Source organism: Dendropsophus ebraccatus, chromosome 8 (genome assembly GCF_027789765.1).
Source record: "Dendropsophus ebraccatus isolate aDenEbr1 chromosome 8, aDenEbr1.pat, whole genome shotgun sequence".
NCBI lineage: Eukaryota > Metazoa > Chordata > Amphibia > Anura > Hylidae > Dendropsophus > Dendropsophus ebraccatus.
The window spans coordinates 62489955-62516922 of record NC_091461.1 but is presented as its reverse complement, the minus strand read 5'-3'; the positions used below and the strand labels follow the sequence as shown (position 1 = coordinate 62516922).

General features: G+C 44.5%; 1 protein-coding gene across 1 annotated transcript; it reads right to left on the bottom strand.

The window, feature by feature from the left end:
- Positions 1-1995: 1995 nt before the first annotated feature.
- On the bottom strand, positions 1996-25526 carry HIF1AN (hypoxia inducible factor 1 subunit alpha inhibitor). The gene is made up of 8 exons (XM_069979154.1): positions 25226-25526; positions 15499-15749; positions 13282-13430; positions 9793-9938; positions 7842-7948; positions 7054-7117; positions 5843-5953; positions 1996-3783 (listed from the first exon to the last, which is right to left on the bottom strand). Exons 1-8 carry the CDS (start codon positions 25409-25411, stop codon positions 3739-3741), a joined length of 1059 nt encoding a protein of 352 aa, XP_069835255.1. The 5' UTR covers positions 25412-25526; the 3' UTR covers positions 1996-3738.
- Between the last annotated feature and the right edge of the window lie 1442 nt (positions 25527-26968).

Below are 26968 nucleotides of genomic sequence, written 5' to 3'. Positions count from 1 at the left end.
AGAAATGCATTCCAAACACATGTAGATATAAAAGGCAACAAAACGTTTCCCTCCAGTTACAAAGAGTCCGGGTAATTTTTTTAATTATTTAATAATCAAAAATACATTAAAAAGCTGCTAACATTGAGGGCTGAAAATCTAATACAAAAAGTACATTAAATAAATGTGCACATTAAACCAATGTAATTGGGAGCCCAAAGTCAATGAGAGCAAGCACTGACACAGAGCTGCAGTGATCAGGGCAGTATTCTAGAGCAACTGTACACTGGAAGATAGCTTTTTTTTTTTTTTTTATTTTGTACCTGCGTTACTTACTCTATATGATATCTCTCAAGGCAATTACCGTAAGTATCGTAAAAACAAGTACCTGATGCACTGCTGCCAGGAATCAATGCTAGCAGTGAGCATATTTATAGTTAAGAATACAGGGTAAAGTCACGTAGATACTGTCTCTAGACCTGGGTAACCGTGTAGCCCAGTGCAAATGGAAGCCACATGGAGGAGCTCACAGTGTAGCCTCAGTGGTAGGGTCCATGGCAAACACCTCCAGTCATACCTGGAAAATCAGGCTTCACTGCACTTGAAAGTGTTTGTCCCAATAGGACGTTTATATGTCCCAATGATAATGTAAACAGTGGTCACCATTGAGAGGCACCCCTGCTAAAAACCACCCTCAATGGGTCAGAGCAGAGAGCCTCCAGAAAGCAACATTTCTTGCTCTGGGCAGTCCATGTATTAAATGGATAGAAAATTCATATAAATGGCTGCCATATAGTACTACACTTCCCTGTGAAAGCTGTGACTTCCCCTGGCAAAATCATCAAGAGACGAACCTGCGCATTGACTAGCTGACTGCCAAGGTTGCGTCTATACCAAAGGGTATGTGTAGGATCACCAAACCCCTACAAAACTATGGTTGAGGGGTACTTGCTATCTCTGCATCTACACTGCAGTTACTTCGTTGTTTTTTTTAATAAAACTATAGATCTGCAAGTCCAAAAATCAACAAAAGCGATACTTTCTATATTAGTTTTATTGACTCCTATACATATGGCTTATGAGAAGAGCATTTTAGGGGTGGAAGTCTCCTTTTACAGGATTCCTACCCATCTACCGTCTATCCTTAATACATCTGACTACTGATTAGAAAACTACCTACATACACAGGCTGATGGAGTTTCTCATGTAATATTTGTGGAGAGGATAGTAAAACATTCATTTTTGACTTCTGCATTGTCAACCAGCTTATCACTTCAGGTTCTATATACCACTATATCTGTATGCGGCAGAAAAGCTTCAATGATAAAATATACATAGTGATGAACTAATGATTCATTTAGCAAAGCATTCACAACATTAATTGTTCAATCGCTAAAAAAACAGAGAATTTTATTGATGCATTGGTGGTGGCTTTTCACACAACAGAGACTCACGCACATTCCTAAGAGGGTTATAGCCAAGATTCCATCAACAGTCACCAAAAGAGAAATACATTTGCACAGCGAACTAAAGCCCCCATTATTTCACAGTAAATGACATCAGAATACCTTTCAATATGCACTGAATGCAAACGTGTGGTTACAAAAAATAAGAAGAATCTGCAAAGTACAAAACAACAATGTATAGGAAGACTAGCACAAGGTGTGGCTTGGGCACATTGAGTTAAAAAGATTTGGCAGAAGATATACTATAGTTTTAGAAATCTTGGAATAATCTGCAGTTTTAAATGGGATTTGATTGCTGCCTGTCTGCCCCCATTCCTGCTCAGTCAAATAGTCAATTTGTTAGAGAAACACTGCCTAGCAACCAGATCCCCTAAATATTAGAAGATGAGCGAACCGGGTTCAGGTTCGAGTCAATCTGAACCCGAACGTTCGGCATTTGATTAGCGGTGGCTGATGAACTTGGATAAAGCTCTAAGGTTGTCTGGAAAACATGGATACAGCCAATGACTATATCCATGTTTTCCACATAGCCTCAGGGCTTTATCCAACTTCAGCAGCCACCGCTAATCAAATGCCGAAAGTTCGGGTTCAGATAGACTCGAGCATGCTCCAGGTTCGCTCATCTCTACTACGTATATGTCAGACAGCATTTCCCTAGCAACCAGTCTTTGTCTAACATATCCAATGGACAGAGAGAGGCAAGCCGAGTTGGCAAGATACAATTACCTTATCTATCTCACTGCAAAATTAAACATTTGTAGGTGCTGTGCTTCTTTTCATTTCAGCAAACAGTTGCCATTTTATGGAATGGACCAATACTTATGGGAAAACTTCCTTCCAAATCACTACTGACACCAATGAGGCACTTTACAACGAACATTCGTAGAGCTGGACTGGAATCCATGAGGCTATGGGTTGTAACCGGTTCATATGTTCCCATGAGTACTTGCTCCAACAAAAATGGCTTCCCCAAGTTTCTGTAAAAGCCAACAGCGATGTTTTACTATACAAAGTCTTCCCGCTGGTTGACTACATTACTTTGCATTAAAAACCTTCACAACCATAAGGCCCCATTAACACGTCAGTGTCAGTTTTTCCTGTCAGGAAATTCTGATTAGTTTTTATGTTCAGGAAACCATCAGTGTCTTCAGGATTTCCGAAAGCGCATCAGGAAAGAATCAGGAAAGCATCAGGGTTTTGTGAGTTCCCATAGGCTTCTATGGGGGCAACCGTTCAAGAAATTATAGAACCTGTTCTATTTTCATCAGGATTTCCTGACCTATTTTCCTGAACAGACACCCTTCAGGAAAAATCCTGATGGGTGTCAGTGTTCAATGCAACTCTATGGGCCAGGAAATCCTGACAGGAATTCCTGATAAGAAAAATGGACAAAGTTTTCTGACATGTGAAGGGGGCCTAACCAAGCATAGTGTCTCCCTATTAACTCCTGTGGGGTTATGGGTATAGTGATCTGTCTTGTGTTTTGAGGAGGATTTGCTCTCATAGAAAAGCCTATACCCATTCACACTGTATTCTGATATACAAACACCTCAAAGCAGCAATGAGAGGTATAAACAAGGATTTTGTTAGCACTCGGCAAGTGCTTTGCAACCTGACAAACACCCAATTTTGAAAAATTCTGACTCCATCGAAGACTCGAAATGAAAGGTCCTAGGAATCAGTAAAGCAGCCGAAGCCATGAAACTTTAAATGTGTGCTTGCAAATGGTGAAGGTAACAAGTTGGTAGCAGAAAAATAATTGCCTGAGTAGTCATCTTTGCCTTCTTTAAAACCGTTTACTTTTCATGAAGTCTGTATGGCGCACTCCAAAAAAGAAAAAACAAATGTTCGTGGATTGCTTTATAAACATAACACCAAAAAAAAAAAGTCTATGAAGAATGCCTTGGTTAAAGCAAAAGGTCATCATATCCAGGTCTTTGGATACTGTACTTGATGCAGTGAAAGGATGAAGTAAACACTTTTTGTCCGCAGACAGGCTGGGTCACACACTCCAACCCTAATGTCCACTACCTGTACAGAGTGCAAAAAAACAACCTAAGATGTTGCATTGTTTCGTTGATTTTCCTCCTCTTTGCTGACCAAAGCATTGTAAAGAAAAACTGGTAAAAATTACTATAAACACAGTAGTGAGTGGTGTAAACCAAAGTACAAGGGAACAGTTGGCCAGTTAAGTGCTTCCAATCTGCATTATTTCTTGTCAGTCATCTCGGAAGTGAATCAAGAAAGTGGCAGCAGTCTTATACATACATTGTCACTGCTCAATAAGCCAGCACTAGTCATAGCGACCTTTTATCATGGTGTTTAACAAAGGACCAACCTAAAAGAGAAAATAAATATAAATTACACAAAAAGCAAAGAAACTCTTAGGGTACTATTACATGAAGCGATTATTGGCCGTTCATAGCTACATGTCAGAAGTGTATATCAGTCGGGGTCCGGCTGATGACATCCCCGCCGATAGCTCTGCTCGTATTAGCAATCTATGGAATTCAGCGAAATCGGGGGGGGCGAAATCACACTGACCATAGGCTGCTCAGCAATATTTAACACGATCATTAGGAGTTAGTTACAATTTGATCCAGATGTATAAGCCCACACAGCGCTTTAAGGTTTCCTAACCTAAATATGGCACCATCACCACATCAACAGGGCCTGAGAAGGGAGCGACCCAGTGATCCACACTGCCGCCAGCCTCAACCCTCTGGGCCCTACCACTCCACAGACACCGCGCTGAGGAAACACTGGCCCTGGCCAGCACTCCTCCTATAACCAGGTGTTTTTAATCAGAGATTCTATATAGGGTCTGTACTTAGCACAGTCCTTTGGCTGAAAGCATATAGTGAGCTAGTCTATCTGCTTATGTGTGGTTCTGTGAAGTGGCCATTGTTTCTTCTGCCTAGTGTCAGTGGGGTGGAGAGGCCCAGGGGGTTAGTTCTGGTGGCAGTGGGTCTGCTTGATCCCTGGGTCACTCCCACCTCAGGCACTGTTGTTGTGGCGAAGGTGGTCAGAGTGGAGACCAACATGAATCAGCAACCTTGCAGTGCTGTGTGGGCTTATACACTTTGATCAAATTGTAACTAACTCTTGATGTTGGTATTAAATAGTGCTGAGAAGCAGATGGTCAGTGTGACCCAGGTGGATGTGCGGCAATGTCTGTGATTTCCCCCCCCCCCTCCACTGTGTATAGAGAATATTCCTGTTCTGCCATAAACAGCTGTAAAAATCCTGACTTGTCTCCATGTACAGTCACAGGGTATATCACATGATCCCTCTTGGTTAGCTCTAAAAAGGATAAAGCCCTAAAGGAGTTACCCAGGCTTAGAAAAACATAGCTACTTTCTTCCAGAAACCGCATCACTCCTGTCCTCAGTTTGGGTATGGAATTGTAATACCACACACAACCTAAAGACTGGCGCTGTTTTTGTGAGAAAGTGGCTAATTGGCTATGTTCCCACTGCGTAATAATATCGGCAGAAGGCGGCCATCCAATGATCATTGTCCGTTCATATTACAAGGCAGCCGCCTTTCCTGATATTATTACACAGTGGAAACACAGCCTTTTTTCTAATCCTGGATAAACCCTTTATCACCCATTTCGAGCATTTTGAGCGTTGCATAATGCTTTTCACTATGCAGAGTCACTAACTTACTAGTAGGGATTGTTTGAGGCGAGTTTACAGAACCAAGTAGTACTTTTCTCCAAACTTTTACACTGGATAATTTACAGTTACAATGGGTACTCTGGTCCATCTTAATTCCTGAGCAGCTGTGCCAATGGAAGTGTGACATCACTGCGCGGCTGAATTCCAGCGCCGTCATTCTGGGCCTCACTATCTTCAGACAATTTGTGTGTCGTACTGTGGTGATAAACAGGCATTTGAAGATGAGGGCGGCACACAATTATCTGAAGCGAGAGTATGGTGTCTGAAGATGAGAAGGGCACATTGAGGAAGAGGCACCCACTCCAGCTGATGTCACGGCACAGAATGGCAGCGCTGGAACGCAGCCGCGTCGTCACACTTCCAGCACAGGAGCTGCTCAGGAAGTAACATGGGATGGATTAGCCCCTCAACTCTTTCAAGATGACTTGTCCTTGTAAAAAATATTTTTATTCCTATTAAATACTAGAGCATCTTTTCATAGTACTCTGCATTGTGCCTTTCCTACTCCCATCAGTAACTATTGAACTAGAGGGACTATGGGGGCACAGTGCCACTTTGTCTTATCACTTAGTCTTGCCACTTATCACTAAAAGTCACACTTTAGATTATTGTAAGGGAAGATGGCAGACACTTATCCTAGTGTCACTGTATGTAAAGCTTCTTGACATTCAGTTGTAAAAGGAAAAAAAAGCCAGAGGAAAGTATGTCACTTACCTCCTGTGGGTTTCCGAGAGCTTCCCCCAGCATCTTTTCAATGTTTCTCATTATCGCCACTTTTTGGTGTGCTTTAAGTGGGTATTCTATTCTTTTTGGAGTTGGTGCACCCTATTTAAATTTAAACCATAGTTAAAAAGCTAAGAAAATACTATTGCATAAAGAAATGTCATCTGGAGATGTTATCCTCCAGTATAAAGACAGAGGGCGAAGGCAAAATTCATGAATACTGAAAGCCAAAAAGACCCTTCTTCCAGGCATCAGGTGATGACAACCCTGTTAGACACTGATGGCATATCTAATCAAAAAACTACAATAATGGCCTTGTCTACTGAAGCAATCGGCTTACCGCAAAAGGTCAAGCTCTCAAGGCCCCTAGCAAACAGTCAGTATGTACCGCAACCAGCAATATTATAAACTCCCTGATAAATGAAATAAAAGACCATCTAATATGATACATGAAAGGTCTGGACCCACTAGTGTGTGAAGCAGCTAACACACAGCTGCTCCCAGAGGGAAGTTGTGAGTAGGGAAACCCCATCTATATGCACTAATATCACATGTAGACATGGGCTGTCCTGATGAGACAATCTTCATAATGTTTATGGAAGTGGTACACTATTAGCTTGGACAATAATCTTATCGCAGATCTGTCAGCAGCGAAACATGGGTGAATAAGCCCATGGCTAGATAGGGCTTCTCATCTTTTTTTTGCCCATCAACATATAATTCTAATTATGTAAATGAGGCGTTCCCAGCAGGAAGAGGGTCCAGAGTTAGCTTGTCTGTCCCCCTTATTCCCTGCCTTCCTGCATGTCAATACAAGGGGGTAAATGCAAGTGGGTTGGGTACCTATGAGCTCTGCCAGCGATGGGAAACAACCCCTGGGCAGGTGAGCTTTATTTTAATTTCATTTATTTTGGTATCTTGGTTCTGTAAGGACTATAGAAAAAAAGTATGTCTGGAATTTTGACAGTTGTCTAGTCAGGGGCATATTTTTCCACCTGTTTAGCTGCTGGTAGGTCAATAGGTTTAATATACTTCTGAAGATGGTAACCAGATAGTGCCTGGCTGAAGGGGTCTATGGTAGAGGTCCAGTGAGGCACATCTTACAGACACCAGTCCAGCCAAGCAATACAGCAGACTGCTGCCCCTATACACAGGTAAACCATTTAGTGCTGATCAGCAAATTACACATTTATAAAACATACCTTGTACCAGAAATTGACTGTAATTGTTGTCCCTCCATCCATAAGTGACTCTATGTGGTGCCACCTGTAATAGTAATAAAGTGGTTATAATAGTAAGTGGTTGCCACACAAAATACTTTATTTTTATTAAGTGAGCAAAATTTTAATGATTCATCAACGTTTCTGTATGCATCAGGTAGTCCTTGAGATCAATGACATAGCGTGTCATGCCTGCTACTGGGTAAAGCCTGCTGTCCTATTCTTGTATGGTATGCACTGACAAAGCACATTATTTACTGCTGTTGGCACATAAGCGACCAGGCCCCAATTCCCCAGACAGAGGGCAGAAGATGGTCATTTGGGGCTCTGATAAGCTGGTAACTGTTAGCATGCTGTATATTTTGCTTTCTAATACTGGGGCCAAGTTGTAAAATATGTATAGCTGTACGGTTATACACTGACACATGGGGGGCCTACTGTCAGGTATTGTGTGTATGGCAGTACACAGTGAGGTCACAAGGAACACACACATACATACATACATACATACATGCGCACTGTTTACAGAGAAACACTCTCCAGCTGACTCACCGCCAGGCCAAGGTTTTGCAGAGAAGCTAAATTACTGTTTGAGCTCTTTTTATTAAATCAATAGGAACAGTTTTTTTCTTATTGTCAGTAAAGATATCCTGCTTATGCATTTGGTTTCTTGAGACACACTGAGAAACTGTTTTATAAACAACACATGAGTAACATTACAGCTGAAAGGACAAAATTATTAGCAAAGGGCTTAAAGGAAAACCTCTTACCAATACATTGGAATATAGAGAACATCACCAGGCCCAACAACGGTCTCGTAACCATGCACATTTCTGAAGTTAGGAAATCGCTCTAGATCAGGGTTCTCAAAGTCCACCTATGACAGAGCAGAAAAATGTAAAGATATTAAATAATGGAACGTGCCCTTAGTAAAAAAAACAGCCGCCACAAAGTATAACAACTGCATTTGTAGAATGGTAGAATTCCTGGCCCTGCTAACTGAAGGGAAGCCACGGACTGACATGGCTGCAAGGAAAAAGAACTCCCTTACCATGATACAGCTATTTTAATGCACAGGTTTGTTTTGGTGTTCAAGCGGTAACCCAGTGTTTGCATAAGGTAATGCAATAGTACTGCAGCTGGTCAATGTAAATCCTTACTTAAGAGAGTTAGGAATTAAATTCCTCTTGGCCATAATTCTAAATTATACCTAGAATTTTTGCATGCTAGGCTGTTGATTGCTGGCTCTATTACACAGGCAGATATCGGCCCGATTTGGCAGATAATCTCTGTGTAATAGGGCTTTTACACTCAGTTATGGGACATCAGCATAGAGAATAGCTACATAGAGCTACATAGAGAATGCACTTAGCGTGCATATGTGTGAGTGCATCCTCTAAAAACAAATTAGTAAGTAACAAATGAAAAACAATCCAGTTTTGATCATCTAGCCATACACACGTCACAGATTCAGACTGTCTGCAGCACTGTGTGTTGATCATGGTCTCAGGTTACAATGGTCCAGGAAAGACCACTGTATGTTTTAATACTGTAACTCGAGGGACAAAAACCCTTAAAGGGGAACCTTGGTATATTCTTTCGAGTCTGACAAAGTGCTCTCCTGCTATCTCCCCTATGTCTGGAACTGTTCAGGGTAGGAGAGGTTTTCTATAGTGATTTGTTCCCGACATGGAGAAAGGTGGCAGCAGAGAACACTGTGTCAGATTGGAAAGAATACACCACTTCCTGCAGGGCATACAGCAGCCGATAAGTACTGGAAGGCTTGAACATTTAAATAGAAGCAATTTACAAATCTGAATAACATTCTGATAGCAGTTAAAGGAGAAGTCCGGTGAAAATTTTTATTAAAGTATTGTATTGCCCCCCAAAAGTTATACAAATCCCCAATAAACACTTATTCTGGGAAATGCTTATAAAGTGCTTTTCTTCCCTGCAATTACTACTGCATCAAGGCTTCACTTCCTGGATAAAATGGTGATGTCACGACCCGACAGGGGGATGCTCAGTGTCCCTCCAGTGCCCTGTGTCCCTCAGTGTCCCCCTGCTACCATCCTCTCCAGCAGCCACAGCTCTGGGAGTCGGGTCGTGACATCACCATGTTATCCAAAAAGTGAAGCCTTGATGCAGTCGAAGTGCAGCGAAAAAGCACTTTATAAGTATTTCCCGTAAATAAGTGTATGTTAGTAATTTGTATGACTTTTGGGGGGCAATACAATACTTTAATAAAAATTTTCACCGGACTTCTCCTTTAAATAAAAAAACTTTTATTTTACCTCTGCAGAACCCCTTTAAATAGATATAACTTGTCCCACAACAAATATGTCTGCTTACATGTTTGTAGAAGGAACACAAAGGCCCAGATTTATCAAAGGGTGTAAAATTTAGACTGGTTCAAACAGCCCCCAGCAACCAATCACAACTCAGATTTCAGCTCTGGTAAAATAAAAGAGGAGCTGTGATTGGTTGCTGGGGACAGTTTGCACCAGTCTAAATTTTACACCCTTTGATAAGTCTCCCCCAAAGCGTTTCATGGATGAAACATGTGAAACAACGATGGAAGGGGTTAATGACATAACACAGATAGAAAAAGCAGCTTTGGAAGTTTCTGCCCATGATTACTAGAACATACGGTATGTTCACATAGGCATCAGGCTCTTGCGGTGTGGTATGCTGGCAGGATGACCAGAATATGATTCTCACCTGGCTCTGTCTGTCACAGGGATGGTGAACAGGATAAGGATAGAGGCATTCAAACTGTTCGGGGGGAAAGAGGATACAGCGTTTGTATCCCTTAATCTGGGCAAAGAAGTTTTGCTGCTCGTCATAGTGCGCCGGAGTCACATTCCCTGCACAGAAACAGTGACATGAGGTTAAACACGTACACAGAAGACTAAGACATCCCAACACTCTCATAATAGAAATCTGGAGAAAGTGCTCCCCTCGCCTACCTGAATCCAATGACAACTATTCATGATTTACAAAATAAATATTCAGACACAAAAGGTGTCACTGTTAATCACTTTATTGCTAATATCTTTTTTTTTTTTTTTTTTAACCTGATAATGGTTAAAGGGGTACTACATTTTTAAATACAATGCTTTAATTTATATTACTTTGTAAATGAGCAAAATAATACATTTAAAAAAAAGTAGTTACATATTTCGGCCCCATCTGCTGCAACCACTGTTTGGGTTGGGAACTACATGGTTATAATCCCTGCAGTTCCCGATGACCTCCCCTGCTCTAGTGCTGTTGAGCAGTGTTATACAGAGGAGGATCCCATTCCTTCTGTGTACTGTATATTCTTCTATACCAGGCATGTCAAGCTCCGGCCCACGGTGCCACTATTTTTGGCCCAAAGGAAATCAATTAATTTCTTAGAGCTGGCCCGCTGACAGGACTGCGCAGCTAAATGTAATATAGGTAGTCTGCACTGCCCATATTGTAATGTTCTGTGTCATTATGTCACCACGCTGCCTGTGCCAGGATGTGGCACCGGCTTTTATTACAACTTACTTCTAGGCTGAAGGTTTAATGCTGCCTGTGGCCTAGAAGTGAGCTGTAATAGAACGCTACATCCTGGCACAGGCAGCATGGTGACATCATCACACATGCTGCTACCACTGGGGAAATCGTTACAATAGGGGTGTCCAGCCCACCAGTGCATAAAGTGGGCCAGTGGTGCACATAAGGATACCATCGCCAAGTGCGGGAACCAAGCTGCATTTTGAAAAATGGAACATGCCACCTGGATCTCCGCGCAGACGACGCTGAAAAGGTAGTGGAAACATTTTTTTTTTGTAACTTATGAAATGGTACACTCGCTTTAACAACCGTATGGGACACTATTGGGGAGCGGGGTGAATAATTGAGTAACTGCTGTGTTGGGACAACTACTTTAAGGGTATGTTCACACTGAGTAAAACAGACGGAATTCCGTGGCAGAGCTCTCCCTCGCAGAATCTTGTCTGCCTTAGGGTACTATTATACCAAAAGATTATCTGACAGATTTTTTTAAGCCAAAGCCAGGAATGGACTATAAACAGAGAACAGGTCATAAAGGAAAGACTGAGATTCCTCGTCTTTTCAAATTCACTACTGGCTTTGGCTTACAAAAATCTGTCAGATAATCTGTTGGTGTAATAGTACCCTTAGAGCAGTGATTTTCAACCAGTGTGCCGTGGCACACTAGTGTGCCGCGACACATGGTCGGGTGTGCCGCGGGGAAAGTTCCCCAAACTATGGTGCCCCTGTGAAACAGGAGAAAACAATGGGGGAGAGAAACCTGGGGATGGGGGAGAAACAGGGGAGAGAAGCAGGGGGGGGAGAAACATGGGGATGGGGGAGAGAAACAGCGGAGAGAAGCAGGGGGGAGAGAAGTTTGGTGGAGAGAAGCATGGGGGAGAGAAGTTTGGTGGAGAGAAGCACAGGGGAGAGAAGCAGGGGGGAGAAGTATGGTGGACAGAAGCAGGGGGAGAGAAGTATGGTGGACAGAAGCACAGGAGAGAAGTAGGGGGGAGAAGTATGGTGGATAGAAGCACAGGAGAGAAGCAGGGGGGAGAAGTATGGTGGAGAGAAGCAGGGGGGAGAGAAGTATGGTGGACAGAAGCACAGGAGAGAAGTAGGGGGGAGAAGTATGGTAGAGAGAAGCACAGGAGAGAAGCACAGGGGGGGAGAAGTATGGTGGAGAGAAGCACAGGGGGGAGAAGAAAACAGGCCCAGGTTTCACACTGAGTGAGTATAAATACATTTAGAATCTATATTTTTAACTATATGTATAATATGTACTGTTTTAGTGTCATTTTGTGCCATTTTGGTTGGTGGTGGGCCCCGGGATTTTTTAAGTATAAAAAGTGTGCCGCGGCTCAAAAAAGGTTGAAAATCACTGCCTTAGAGTACCCTTAGTGTGTCAATTGGAAGGCTTGCACGCCTCCGCTTCCGCCGATTTCCACTCAAAGAAATGACACGTCATTTATTTAAGCGGAGAGTGGCAGAAGCAGAGGCGTGCAAATCATCCCATTGGTACACTGATGCAGGCAAGATTTCCGCCTGTTTTACTCAGGAGAACAAGGGGTTGGGGCAATTTTTGGCAGAGTGCTGGAGAGCGGGAGGTGAGAGCATGTTACTTCTTTCATCCTACCCCTCCCAAGCACTCCCGATGCATCAGGGGCAGTATATGCGGCAGTGACGTGGACGCCTCCCTGACAGTGTCAAGAACACAGCACACATGCTTTAATAAATATCAAGGTTGGCCCGCAACTTTGTCCCAATATTTTAATTTTGGCCTCCTGTGTATTCGAGTTTGAAACCCCTGTACAATACAGAGTGAACTGTGCAGCTTTTAGAGCAGAAAGACGCCCCACACAAGTTTAATACAGGTATATATTGAATGTGCAGCATCTAAGCTTGTGGATGGTGTGAAGAACTACACTTAGAGTATGGGGGGGGGGGGGGGGGGACAATTTTACTTTATCAAATAGAAACATTTTTTTGTCTGTACTTAAGCCACAAGCAGCATGCAACCTGCAGTGTGAACAGAGTCATAGATGTGCTGCCAATTTTTCTCTTTTTTATCATATATAACATAGGCCCAGATTTATCGAAGGGTGTAAAATATAGACTGGTATAAACTGCCCACAGCAACCAATCACAGCTCAGCTTTCATTTTACCAGAGCTGTAAGCGGAGCTGTGCAGTTGCTATGGCCAGTTTATACCACTATATATTTTACACCCTTTGATAAATCTCCCTCATTAAGCTTATCATTTCTATAAGCCAAAGACATACATGTAGTTGAATTTGTAATTTAGATGGGGAGCCCTAATGGGGACAGGAACTGATCTGAATGATGACAAACTATGTAAAGCTGTGTAGAATAAGCTGGTGCTATAGGTATATATCTATGAATATTGTTAGCATGTTTTTTTTTTCGATAGAAAAGCATTTCTATCCTGCCTCAAAAAAATTATAACATGTTTACACATGTAGAGAAGGCGAAACAACCAAAAGTATGCAATTTTACACTACATTTTTCCAAGTGATGGCAATGGATAGGTCCGGCCATATGTTTTCTGGCTCACAAATCACACATTATTATAGTGAAAGCATGACTGGAGAAGGTAGACTTTCCACAGGACAGTTTTACCAATATCATATACAGGCAGACTCTAGGACATTGCCAATTCTTTACCTTCCATGCCAATCAGCAGGAGGTTGGATGTTAACTGGCCCCAGCCATGTTTCGCCTGTTGTTTGTTAATCCAATTCCAGTTAAATCCCAAGAAATCCACCACAATTTTACGACCTACTGTATCATTAAGCGTCTGCTGCAGATACAACCTACATAAGGGAAACAGAAAAATAACCATTTACAATCTGTGCCATTGGGAATCTGGCCATGACATCCAACTGTTAGGTGATGGGAGCCAGTGTTAGTAGTTCTCATATGATCGAAAAGTAGTAGGGTTAGTCAAACCAGAGATAACCAGAACACGTGCCCTGGACATCATGCCAGTTGCAATCCAGACCAGTCCAGATAATACACTGAACAATTACTTTACTAGAAACAACTGGCACCTGACAGTCTATCCTTGGAAAAAAATGATGTCCACGCTGCGGCTTTCTTCGGGGGTCCCCGACTGGACGTCCTGCTCAGCCAATCAGTGTGCTGCGCGGGAGGTCCAGACGACAGGAGCTCCCAAAGCAAGCCGGACCGTGGAGCCGGTAATGTATGCTCCAGCTGGTGGGGGGTTAAGGGGGCTGTCACCTACATACTTGCAGTGGGAGGTCAATCCCACTGCGAGTATGCATTCTCAATGAAAGTGACAGGCAAGGGATCCGCAATGGATTTTGGTGCGTGTGAATCTAGCCTAAGGCTACGTTCCCACTATGTGAAAGACCGGCCGTTCCGTGCCTGAATTGCGGCCGCAGAAAGTTCTTTGCGGCGCCGTATGGGATCCCGGCCGGAGCGTATACTATGTGTATACGCTCTGGCCGTGATCCCATAGCAGTAAAGGCAGTGTTCCACACCGTACAAAGTACAGGCGTTGTTGCCGATGGCAACAACTGCCGTACTTTTGGTTAGTGTGAACATAGCCTAAGGGTGCGTTCCCACGTACAGGATCTGCAGCAGATCTGATGGCCCAGATTTGCTTTGCTTTCAATCTGCAACTTCAAATCTGCGCCATCAAATCTGCTGCAGATCCTGTATGTGTGAACGCACCCTTAGGGTACGTTCACACGTACCGGATCCGCAGCGGATTTCACGCTGCGAGTATGCAGGGAAATCAGCTGCGGATCCCGTAGTGTGAAGCTGAATGGGTCCTATACACGCAGCGAATCTGCTGCGTTATGGGACCCAGACCCTTCAAACCCCCCCATCCCACCCGCAGTCCACAGCCCCGGCTCCGAGCATACATTACCAGCTCGGCGCCGGCTTTGTGAGGCTCCCGGCAGCGCCGATTGACTGAAGAGGGGCGAGGGGAGCCGCGGCGCCAAGCTGGTAATGTATGCTCGGGGCAGCGGACTGCAGGGGTTAAAGGGGCCCGGTCCTATACACGCAGCGGATCCGCTGCGTGTATAGGACCTATTCAGCTTCACACTACCGGATCCGCAGTGGATTTCGCTGCTAACTCTCAGGGTGAAATCCGCTGCGGATCCGGTACGTGTGAACGTACCTAAGGTGTTCTGTTGGGTTTTTTTTATCAAACATATTTCAATATGAAATTGATTTTGACTTCTTCTTACCCAATTGGTTCTTTTCACATGCACTGGTCATGACACTGCACTCTGACAAATAGCATGACTCAGCAATGACAGATACCAGGAATCCATAGCATGTTAACCTAGTTACCTCCTAGGCTGAATAGATGGCTGCTATAGAACTCTACTGGTGTACTAGACATGTGTAGTACACACTAACAAAGCAGCAGGCGACATTGGGGAATGTGTCACCTACATATTTATCCACCTTCAGTCATGTACATTATTCTCATAGACTGCAATCGAGGGTAGTAAACATATCAAGGCTTCTAACATACATTTCTAGCAGGTTTCTGTCTACTAAACAGGTGGGGCCATAAATGACTTTATGTTGCTATATATAGAGATTCAAATTGTGCATCCAATGCGGAAACAGCTCCATCATGGTAAGGTTGCCCATTTATAAGAATTTCCCCCAGTAATCCTCCATGACAGCACCACCTAGGTTTTGGAAACTTCTGAGGGGTCGGGGGTTGTAGGACGAAAACTGCAGTCGTGTTCTCATGGAGGATTTCTACAAACAGAGTTTTTTAACCATCAATGGGCGTAAAAATAGATGGCAATACATCATCAGGGGAAATATAAAGTGCAGTACTGTGTAGTCCTGAAAAATATTTGGATGGACAGTCACAAAAAGCTTCCTTACCTTTCGTCACCTCCTCTTTGCTCTATATCTCTAAGCTTCTCTACAAATTCTGGAAATTTCATCTCTTGTCTAATTGACTTAGGCTTGAAAGTCTTAAAGTTAATAATTTTCTTCTCATCATAATAAAGAAATTTGTGGCTATTGGCACTGTACACAGAAAAGTCCCCATTTCCAATATTTTCTTTTAGATAATCCAAATCCCACTTCAGTGCTGGGTGCACAAGATTGGTATCAGTCAGAACCACCGGCTCCTGGTCCAATAAAGAAGGGGAATAAAGAATTAGTACCATCATCTAGCATTTACGAGCAATCCATACATGCATTGTGCTGAGCAATAGCCTGACTGATGTTGATATATGTGGCTTATTTTTATGGAAATGAAATTGACAATTTTTTTTTTTTAAATTGTTTCACTAGAGGGCTTAACTGTGCAGTCCTCTGATGATGACAGGTATAAAACATTGTAGTACAGATCTGTACTGCAGGGTTTTATGCCATCATTATTACACCAATAGGTAAAGCCGTTCATACTCTGCCTCAAGGAGAGCCTGGTCACCTTCCGTAGCAGGCAGACTTTAAGGGGTTGTCCAGCAAAAATCTTTTTCTTTCAAATCAACTGGTGTCAGTAAGTTATATAGATTTGTAATTTACTTTTATTTAAAAATCTCAAGTCTTCCAGTACTTATTAGCTGCTGTATGTCATGCAGGAAATGTAGCTTTATTTTCAGTCTCACACCGTGCTCTCTGCTGACATCTCTGGCCGAGACAGGAACTCTGTCTCTGTTTTCTATAAATCTCCATAGAAAACCTCTCCTGCTCTGGACAGTTCCTGTCTCGGCCAGAAAAGTAAGCAGAGAGCGCTGTGTCAGACTGAAAATAAAACAACATGTCCTGCATGACATACAGCAGCTAATAAGTATGGGAAGACTTGAAATTTTTTTAATAAAAGTAAATTGCAAATCTATAACTTTCTGACACCAGTTGATTTGAAAGAAAAAGATGTTCGCTGGATAACCCCTTTGAGGCCATTCTCAGGGCTCCAGTTACTATGGCTATCATCAGCACCCCACAAAACAGAGGGAGACCCCTGCATCTGTCACCAATGCTGGACGTTGCCCAAAGCATTAAAGAGTTTGCAGCTCTGCTCCTGACAATTGCAGTGGGAGCCATTACACACACACTTATATATAGATATATGAGCATGCCTGTATGTATGTATGTATGTATGTATGACTGATATGAGAGGGTTAACATGAAAAACTGATTTAAATAATAGGTCATTTCCTAATGACATTCTCTTATATTGCTATTGGTTCTGCCATTACTAACATAATGAATTGAACATGACCCAAAGCACTTCTTTTAATAGGACCAAATCTAAGATGGCAATTTGCAGCCTGTGTGTGAATCCTCCATAGTGGCATCACAAGTTTATGTGGTTTATATACTTACAGATATATTACTTACACATATGTGACCACAACTAGCACAGAGCCAACCACAGCTGACAGTCCTTACAGTTGAGGAAGTGTTGGTGTAATTTCATGACTACGTGACAGAACAGCCCTGGCACTCATCAGTCATGTTGTGTATTCAGACTACATGCTTTCCTCCCCCCAGCATGGCTACATTTTACAGCAGTCCATAGATGCTCTGCACAGTACTGTCAGCACACACAGAGCTCCCAGCTAAGTCACATATATTTATAGGCCATAGCATTTCCCCCAATCTACTCAACAGCAAAGATTTAGGATTTCAATCCATATTTTTTTTTTTTTTTTTTTATTGCTACACCTAAGAAATTTGGGTGTTCACAATTATATATCTGTACTTGCATGGAAACCGGAAGCATACAGCAATCTGAAGAGTAAAGTCTGTTGTTCATTCTTTTCTGAACCCATGGCTTTTTCGATCAGTAAAAGTCATCACGTGAACAGCTTTTGATGGTTGCATCTGGCTTGTAGCCTGCCCACAGCCCACCGGGGCCGCAGTGACAGTATGCATGCGCCATGGCCGGCCCCACGCTTTGCAAACAAGTAATTCTCCTGTGAGAAATTCCCTGCTTACAGAGGCGGGTCAGGAGCGTGGCACCGCTGCGGCCAAACATGGCGCACACATCCAATCAACTTGTACATGTAGGAGCATGCCGGGTGCTACAGAGGTCTGCTGGGGGAGGTGGTCAGCCGGCATTGGTACACGAGACAAGGCCAGGTTTGATTTTGCTGCTGTTGCTTTGCATATAATGTGTATAAGGGCAACGCTGGGGGGAGGGGGGATTTGGGGGGGGGGGGGTGGAGACTACAAAACCATCAGCACCAGAAGTCACATTAATAATAAGAAGTACTTCTGGTAAGTATAGCAAGTATTCTTCATTGGTAGAGGCAGCATGACTACAGTATTAAAAAGGATTCAGAGACTTAATGTACTTTAAAAGTGTTGGTCTTACATAAAATTCACACATTAAGGGCCCTATTACACCAGACAGATTTTTTCAGCCAAAGCCAGGAATGGATTTAAAAAGAGGAGAAATCTCCTTTATGACCTGTTCTCTGTTTATACTGTCTACTCCAGATAATCTGTTGATGTAATAGGGCCCTTACTTTTAATTTAGTTATAAAACATATTGTATGGCTCTCTCAGCCAAAAAGGTTCCCTACCCCTGCCTTAGAGTGTGCCTAGTTGTGACAAGGTCTTTTCTGCAGCAGTCCATTGGCATTACATGCAGGTTTTGCAGTAGATTTTATCCTACAGTGTAACATTTATAGCAAAAATCTACAGAAAGCTAAAATATACAAGGTTGGGGGGCATACATATGTACAAATGTATGCTTTAGCTATTACAGTGTAGTACTATATATCTCTATACATCTACATTATAGCTAATCATAAACAAGCCAGACCACTGCTTTCAGAGTGGTGATCGGTAGCCTAGACAACAAGTTGTCAGCAATGGGAGGGAAAGAGCAGCGTATCAAGAGAAGGAGAAAGGTTTGCTGAATGAACGTATTTATGAATGAATCTAACCTGCTGATAGCCCCTATTGCGTAAGGGGCGCTGAGGATGAAGGTATGTATGTTACCTTCATCCTCAGTGCACCGTTCCTGTGCAGTTTTAAAGCGACTTTGTACCCACAATCTGTCCCCCCCAAACCACTTGTACCTTCGGATAGCTGCTTTTAATCCAAGATCTGTTCTGGGGTACGTTCGGCAGGTGATGCAGTTATTGTCCTTAAAAACAACTTTTAAACTTTCAGCCCTGTGCCCAACGTCCGTGGCTTGGAGTATCTGTGCCCTAACTTTGCACCACTCCTCTGTCCCTCCTCCCCACCCTCATCGTCATTAGGAATGCCCCTATAACATTTTTTCCTGTCTGAACACTGCATAGGCGCCTTAAGATCCAGCCCATGTGCCGTGGTCACACAGGTGATGAATAGGAGAAAATCTTCCTGGAGCATTCCTAATGATGAAGAGGGCAGGGATGAGGGACAGAGAGGTTGTGCCAGCCTAATGCATACACAATTGAGGCCACGGCCATTGGGCACAGGGCTGCAAGTTTAAAAGTTGTTTTTTTAGGACAATAACTGCATCACCTGCCGAATGGACCCCTGGACTAGGGCTGGGCGGTATACCGTCAAAATACCGTTACCGTCACTGGCGTCGGTTAACCGACCTCAACTCTGCCAGGACGGTATCTGCGGTATTTCCCCCCTCCCTCCTCCTCCTCCTTCTCACCCTGCGGCCCCATGCTCTGCTCCCCTCAGTTAATCTTCCTGAAGAGGAAGGCTGGAGATGTGACAGGCTGCGCACAGGCGTGCTGTGTGCAGCGCTGCTGCTGCTTCTGGGCGGCTCTGGAAGCTGCACGGTGTGCCCTGCCTCCTCTCTCCCGTACATAAAGTGGCTGCAGGGGTCAGGTATATGTCGGCACATCCTCCCCCCACCAGGCACCGCACTCTCTCCCGCACAGGAATCCTCGGCGCCTAGTTATCTTTTGGCAGTGCTGGAAGCAGCCGTGTGTGACGATCTGCCCGGGACGCTGCCGGCAGATATATGTGCTACAGCACTGAGTGACGGGGCAGAGGATTCCTGTGCAGGAGAGAGAGAGCGTGGGAGCATGGAGGTGCCGACCTATACCTGACCCCAACTATGTGCGGGAGGGGGGGGGGGGGGGGGCAGGGCAGCATGTGACAGTGACTGGGGGCAGATATTAGATAGAGAGATATAGGAGATAGATAAATGATAGATGTAATGATAGATAATAGATAGAGATAGATAATAGATAGATAGATAGATAAATAGATAGAGATAGATAGATAGATAGATAGATAGATAGATAGATAGATAGATAGATAGATAGGATATCTATCTATCTATTATCTATCCCCTATCTATCTAGTAAGTAGATAGCCCACGGCACTCAAAGGGTTAACCGTGCGTAATGTAGATTTATTCAAAAAAACATAGTGCAGCACATTGGTTTTTTTTTTTATATAAATCTACGTTTTGCACCGTTAACCCTTTGAGTGCAGTGGGCTACTTACTATTACTACTTACTATTTGAATACGGTCAAGAGTCAAGACCTAGGTCCGCTGGCACCAACCCAACGCCAATTGAGCAGTGCTGCTTTTTCTCTTTTTTTGTATCTATCTATCTCCTATCTATCTGTCTGTCTGTCTGTATATATATATATATATATATATATATATATATATATATATATATATATATATTATACACACACATACTGGGGGAGATTTCTCAAACATGCTGTAAAGTGAAACTGGCTCAGTCGCCCCCGGCAACCAATCAGATTCCACCTTTCATCCCTCACAGACTCTTTGAAAAATGAAAGGTGGAATCTGATTGGTTGCCGGGGGCAACTGAGCCAGTTTCACTTTACACCATGTTTGAGAAATCTCCCCCACAGTAGATAGATAGATAGATAGATAGATAGATAGATAGATAGATAGATAGATAGATAGATAGATAAAATATAGGCAGCACAATAAACTAACTGTGGGTGACAGCAGATGAATCCCAGACCTTAGATCAAGTCAGCTAGTAAAAATATTCTGATGGTAATACAAACATGAAAACGTGAATTTATTCCATATAACAATGTGCAGCAAACTTCACAAGTAATATACAACGTTTTGGCATCTCCTATACCATTTTCAAGTGGCACTTGAAAATGGTGTAGGAGAAGCCAAAATGTTGTGTACTACTTGTGAAGTTTGCTGCACATTGTTATATGGAATAAATCCACGTTTGTATTTCCATTGGAAAATGGGGTTTTCAAAAGGGGTGTGGCTTTTAAAAGGGGCGTGTCATAATTATTGTTCAATTTATCGTTACCGCGGCTACATGTAAGATAAACCGCGATATTGATTTAGGCCATTATCGCCCAGCCCTACCCTGGACAGATCTTGAATTAAAAGCAGCTATCTGAATGTACAAGTGGTTGGGGGGGGGGGGCAGATTGTGGGTACAGAGTCGCTTTAATATAATCCTGTGTCTGCGCAGGAACAGCACTGAAGATGAAGGTAAGAGACATACCTTCATACTCAGCACCTTGTACATAATAGGGGACTATCAGCAGGTTAGATTTGTCTAACCTGCAGATAGTTCCCCTTTAAATTGAAGAGTCCTACAAGTATAACTATATTAGATGAGATGTGAATACCCCTTTAAGTCTTGGGAGCTTTCGTCAGATTTTCTCATAAATATACATTAGTCTGCTTTTCTGGACACTAAAAATAACTTGTACAGCTATTTAGATTGAAAACAGAACAGAAGGCTGGGTGGGATCCAACTTTTACCAAGTACTGCCCATCCATTGTGAACATTAGTCACAGTTACAACGTACTCCTATAGTAGATTAGAACAGAGTGCACATGTGGACCAATAACAGAACAGGATGCTGACCAAACCTGGGGCTTGTTTATGAGCATGGCCATTATAAATGTGGCACCTAGGCACCCATCTATGTGCAGTGAATGATAATGGAGACATGGAGAGCGCTGCCTGAGATCAGGTAACAAACACCCACATTAACCTAGAAGCCTTGCTAAACAAATGAAACAGGTAGTGGTTCATTAACCAGGACCCAAGAATGTACCTTATCTGATAAGTATAGAGACTAGACTCACACTCGTGATCTCCACACCACCATCGCCTTACTACAGGGAGCGCCACCCGTCTGTTATACATTTACCACTGACAAACATACTATACATATACACTGTATACTTCAGTGTCTACCTACACTATGTGTAGTGTTACTTCTTTGCCATAAAGCAGAGTAAATGTAACTAATGTTATTTGTAGCCACTTCATTCTGGGAATACTGGGGTTTCAAGGTGTCACCCCATATAACCACTGTCTGAACTTGCCAACTTAAAAACTGTGACTTTAGGTACGGTGAATAAGTGTACCTTTCTAATGAACCTCAAACATTTACACTGGGCCGGATGGGGCTGTATGGAAAATAATGTTCCTTCGGCTGTCAGAGCTCTGCTGGGCACAGGAACATGCCTAACACCGCCTGGCCTTTAGTCAGTTATACTATGTGTGATGTTGGCCTAAGGGTGCGTTCACATGTATAGGATCTGTATTTGATTGTGCAGCTTTGATGCTGTGTTCAGTCATTTAGTTGCATTGATATTTGCAGCTTCAAATCTGCTGTGGATCCAGTAAGTGTACGCGAAGATGAAGATATGTCTCTTACCTTCATCCTTGGCGCCATTGCTGTGCCCTTAATAGTTTAGTCCGGTACGACCATTAGGAGCACTACCCCGCCCCACTTGGGGATGATCCTGGGGGCGGATCGGTGTTATAGGGCGACCCAGTGCTCTAAATGGTCTTACCCAAACATCGAGTGAACAACTAAAGGGCCTATTACACGGGTCGTTAAGTGGAGCAAACGAGCGCTCTCAGCTATTCAACGCGGCTGCAGCGAGCAGGTGAGTGTGGGAGGGGGCGGCAGGGAGCTGCGGGGGGGCTGCCCGGGTGACCGCTGATTGTCCGGGCAGCCCATAGGATATAGCAGCGTCTGCTGCCGATGCTCCTATTCAACGGAGTGCCGGCAGCAGATCGCTGCTATATCAGTCGCTTGTTTTTCAACATGTTGAAAAACAAGCGAATGCAACGATCAGCCGACATGAAGGATGTCGGCTGATCGTTGCACTCTATTCCACGGGACGATTATCGTCAGTAGTGGACGATATCGGCCGAATACGGACGATAATCGTTCTGTGGAATAGGGCCTTAAGTGCACAGGAACAGCACCATGGATGAAGGTAAGAGACTTATCTTCACCCTCTGCGCCTCCTGTGCAATAGGGAGATATCTGCAGGTTACATTAGTCTAACTTGCTGATACTTTAAAAAATGATCATTAAAGTAACCATCACTCACCAATGTCATTGATCATGTATGGAAAACAGTTCTATATTTCCCTGTGTACCTTTAAAGGGGTAGTGGGGCGGTAAAGAATTATTCACAGAATAACACACATTACAAAGTTATACAACTTTGTAATGTATGTTATGTCTGTGAATAGCCCCCTTCCCCATGTCCCACCACCCCCACCCGTGTACCCGGAAGTGTGGTGCGCTATACATACCTGTCACGTGCCGACTCGTCTCTGATCTTCAGTCATTGAAGGTACACTGGGAAATATAGAACTGTTTTCCATACATGATCAATGACATTGGTGAGTGATGTAGTGAACAAGATTTAAAAGGTGCACTCCATAACATAACTAGTAAGCTGTGTTATACATAGTGCAAGGTCTGAGTTCTGCATTGCTCCTTTAGGCCCTGCACCTGGCATAACACATAGCAAAACTAGTGCAAAAATCAGGTTGCGGCTTTAATTTTCTAAGTAGGTTCTGGAAAATGAGAGCTGGAATCAGTGTTCATAACACCACCAGGGAAGAAGCATTACCATCACCACTACTCCTCTGGAAGACCAGGGAAGCAGGCATCACCACCACTACTCCTCTGGAAGACCAGGGAAGCAGGTATTACCACCACTACTCCTCTGGAAGACCAGGGAAGCAGGTATTACCACCACTACTATGGAAGCAGGCATCACCACCACTACTATGGAAGACCAGGGAAGCAGGCATCACCACCACTACTATGGAAGACCATGGAAGCAGGCATCACCACCACTACTATGGAAGACCAGGGAAGCAGGCATCACCACCACTACTATGGAAGACCAGGGAAGCAGGCATCACCACCACTACTATGGAAGACCAGGGAAGCAGGCATCACCACCACTACTATGGAAGACCAGGGAAGCAGGCATCACCACCACTACTCCTCTGGAAGACCAGGGAAGCAGGTATTACCACCACTACTATGGAAGACCAGAGAAGCATGCATCAGCACCACTACTCCTCTGGAAGACCAGGGAAGCAGGCATCACCACCACTACTACTCCTCCTCTGGAAGACCAGGGAAGCAGGCATCACCACCACTACTCCTCCTCTGGAAGACCAGGGAAGCAGGCATTACCATCACTACCACTCTAGACCATCAGGCAAGCAGGAAATACCTTTGTTACTGTTAGGCCAACAGAGAAGCAGGCATTCCCACATCCATTACTCTCAACCAGAAAGAAATGTGCTATTATCACCTCCACCAGACAAGTCGGCATTAACCTCTCCTCTATAGAAACTGATGCTTTTTCTATTACTTTTATGCTTAGTGGAAAGGTAACCGTATTTGTTGTACAAAAGGATCCTGGTTGCACAGTCTTTTGTGAAACGCTGCACATTTCCCACGCTCAGCATAGTTTTTGCTGTGCACCAGCCCAGCTCAGTGCACTGGGGGTGGCGGGCTCGGCCCAGTGCATAGGGTCTGGCCGGGCACATGGTAATACTTTACAGACGAACCTAACCTGCTGATATATCTCCTTTCTGCAGGGGGCACTGAGGATGTAGGCAAGTCTTACCTGGTTGATCTGTGTGTGGCACAGTGATCACCTGGGTGACCTGGATGTAATGCAGAGTTTGCCCTGATGACCTGGACATGGCGCAGTGATTACCGTGGCGACCTGGCCGTGGCGCAGTGATTACCGTGGCGACCTGGCCGTGGCGCAGTGATTACCGTGGCGACCTGGCCGTGGTGCAGTGATTACCGTGGCGACCTGGGCGTGGTGCAGTGATTACCGTGGCGACCTGGGCGTGGTGCAGTGATTACCGTGGCGACCTGGGCGTGGTGCAGTGATTACCGTGGCGACCTGGCCGTGGTGCAGTGATTACCATGGCGACCTGGCCGTGGCGCAGTGATTACCGTGGTGCAGTGATTACCGTTGTGACCTGGCCGTGGCGCAGTACCGTGATTGTGATTACCGTGGTGCAGTGATTACCGTGGTGCAGTGATTACCGTGGTGACCTGGCCGTGGTGCAGTGATTACCGTGGTGACCTGGCCGTGGCGCAGTGATTACCGTGGTGACCTGGCCGTGGTGCAGTGATTACCGTGGTTACCTGGACGTGGTGCATTGATTACCTGGACGTGGTGCAGTGATTACCGTGGTTACCTGGACGTGGTGCAGTGATTACCATGGTTAACTGGACCTGGTGCAGTGATTACCATGGTTACCTGGAGGTGGCCCCCTGATCACCTGGTTGCCCCAGCCACCCACCAGTCATTCCCACCTGTCTACAATACAGAAGCCTCCATGACCGGCAGCAGCTCCATGTGTAGCTTCCTCCTCACCTCGTTATCGATCAGCTCTTCCGCCCTGGGATCTGAATGGTGGAGCCGAGGGATCTGACGGGTCTGAAACTGATATGACCGTAACTGAGACTCACTCCAGCCGGGGCTCCGGGGCTCGGCCTCCGCTCCGCCTGCTCGCCTCGTCTCAGCCAGCACCTCCGCAGCCGACACCCCGGCCTCCGCCATCCCCGGGCGGCGGAACTACGTTACCCGCAACAACAAACACCGATCTAAACAACAGCCCGGCCCGGAGATGAGCACAGAGCCCGGAGCTGGCAGGCTAGAGCGGCGCTGTACTAGCAGACACGACAGGGACCCCTAGCGGCAGCCGGGGAGGTTGCATTTAAAGCCATCTGTCAAAGTAACCTCGTCCAGATGGCGGAGAGTACGGGGTGTGTGGGGACACTACGGTACCGGGACTGTATCCGCGGGCAAGGAGGAGGGCGGCGGAGGTGGACGCTCTTGCCTTCATTTATAGGATATTCGTTATGTTTTGTTACATTGGAACTAACATCTCCCAGACGTGTATTGTAGAAATATCCCATCAAATCAGCAACTCCAGACTGGGACTAGGGATGGGATTCGGCTCTGTTCACACTGTTATGATGGCTCGGTTGTGGCACGTAAATGGATCAAAACTAACCAGGCAACCAGATAATGCACCACACAAATGTCTACTACATGCCCCACCATACAGAGAGCCTGGCATACACCCCATGGCACCATGTGCAGTCAGGTCACATGACTCCCCCATATTCTGTGGTGTCACATGACTCCCCCATATGCTGCTGTGGTGTCACATCACATGCCCACCATATCTAGTGCTCACATGACTCCCCCATATCCTGTGATGTCACATAACTCCCCCATATCCAGTGGCTTTCAGCACTATCACCAATTGGTGTCTCACTCTAGTTTATTGTGCACAGCTGAAGGTGTAAAAAGGGTAGCTTATGTGCAGGGCAGTTTCTAGGTAATTTTGACTACAGGGCGAATCTTGATAAAAGCGCCCCCCCCCCCCCCCCCCTTTCCCAAGTGATTTATTCGGGTTGTTGCTAGAAAGCAGTGTGTGGCATAGTTACCTAACCTTTCAAAAGTCATTCAGAGACTCACAGGTGACGTCTGCTTCGATCTGAGGCGTCACTTTCCTTTTCCTCTCCATCTGGTCCAGGCCTCCATGATGGTTTCTTGCAGCGACAATTCATATCTTCAGAACCTGCGAGACAAACATCTCAGGCTCCGCACTTTTACAACTTCCACTTTTTTGTGTCATGTTCAGTAAAGTCAGTAGGTATGTGGGATGCCCCCTGTATATAGGATCTCCTGCAGTGTTGTGCCCCATAGTAATAATGCCTCCTGTATTGTAAAATTTCCCCTACTGGGCACCCTCATATAGTAGTAATGTCCCCTGCTGTGTCCCCCATATAGTAATAATGGCCCATGCTGTGCCCTCATATTGTAACAATGCCCCTGCTGTGCGCCCATATAGTAATAATGCCCTCAGTGTGCCTTCCATATAGTAATAATGCCCTTGCTGTGCACCCATATAGTAATAATGCCCCCAGTGTGCCTTCCATATAGTAATAATGCCCCTTCTGTGCCTTCCATATAGTAATAATGCCCCTGCTGTACCCCCATATAGTAATAACGCCCCCTGCTGTGCGTGCATATAGTAATAATGCCCCTGCTGTGCGCCCATATAGTAATAATGCCCCCAGTGTGCCTTCCATATAGTAATAATGC

Bases quoted from the DNA above. Each gene is read 5' to 3' on its own strand.
- HIF1AN (XM_069979154.1), bottom strand. From the start codon at position 25,411: ATGGCGGAGGCCGGGGTGTCGGCTGCGGAGGTGCTGGCTGAGACGAGG. The intron at 15,750-25,225 runs GTGAGGAGGAAG...TTATTGGACCAG, and splicing joins AAGAGCTGATCGATAACGAG to GAGCCGGTGGTTCTGACTGA. The intron at 7,118-7,841 runs GTAAGAGGTTTT...TTACTATTACAG, and splicing joins CTCTATATTCCAATGTATTG to GTGGCACCACATAGAGTCAC.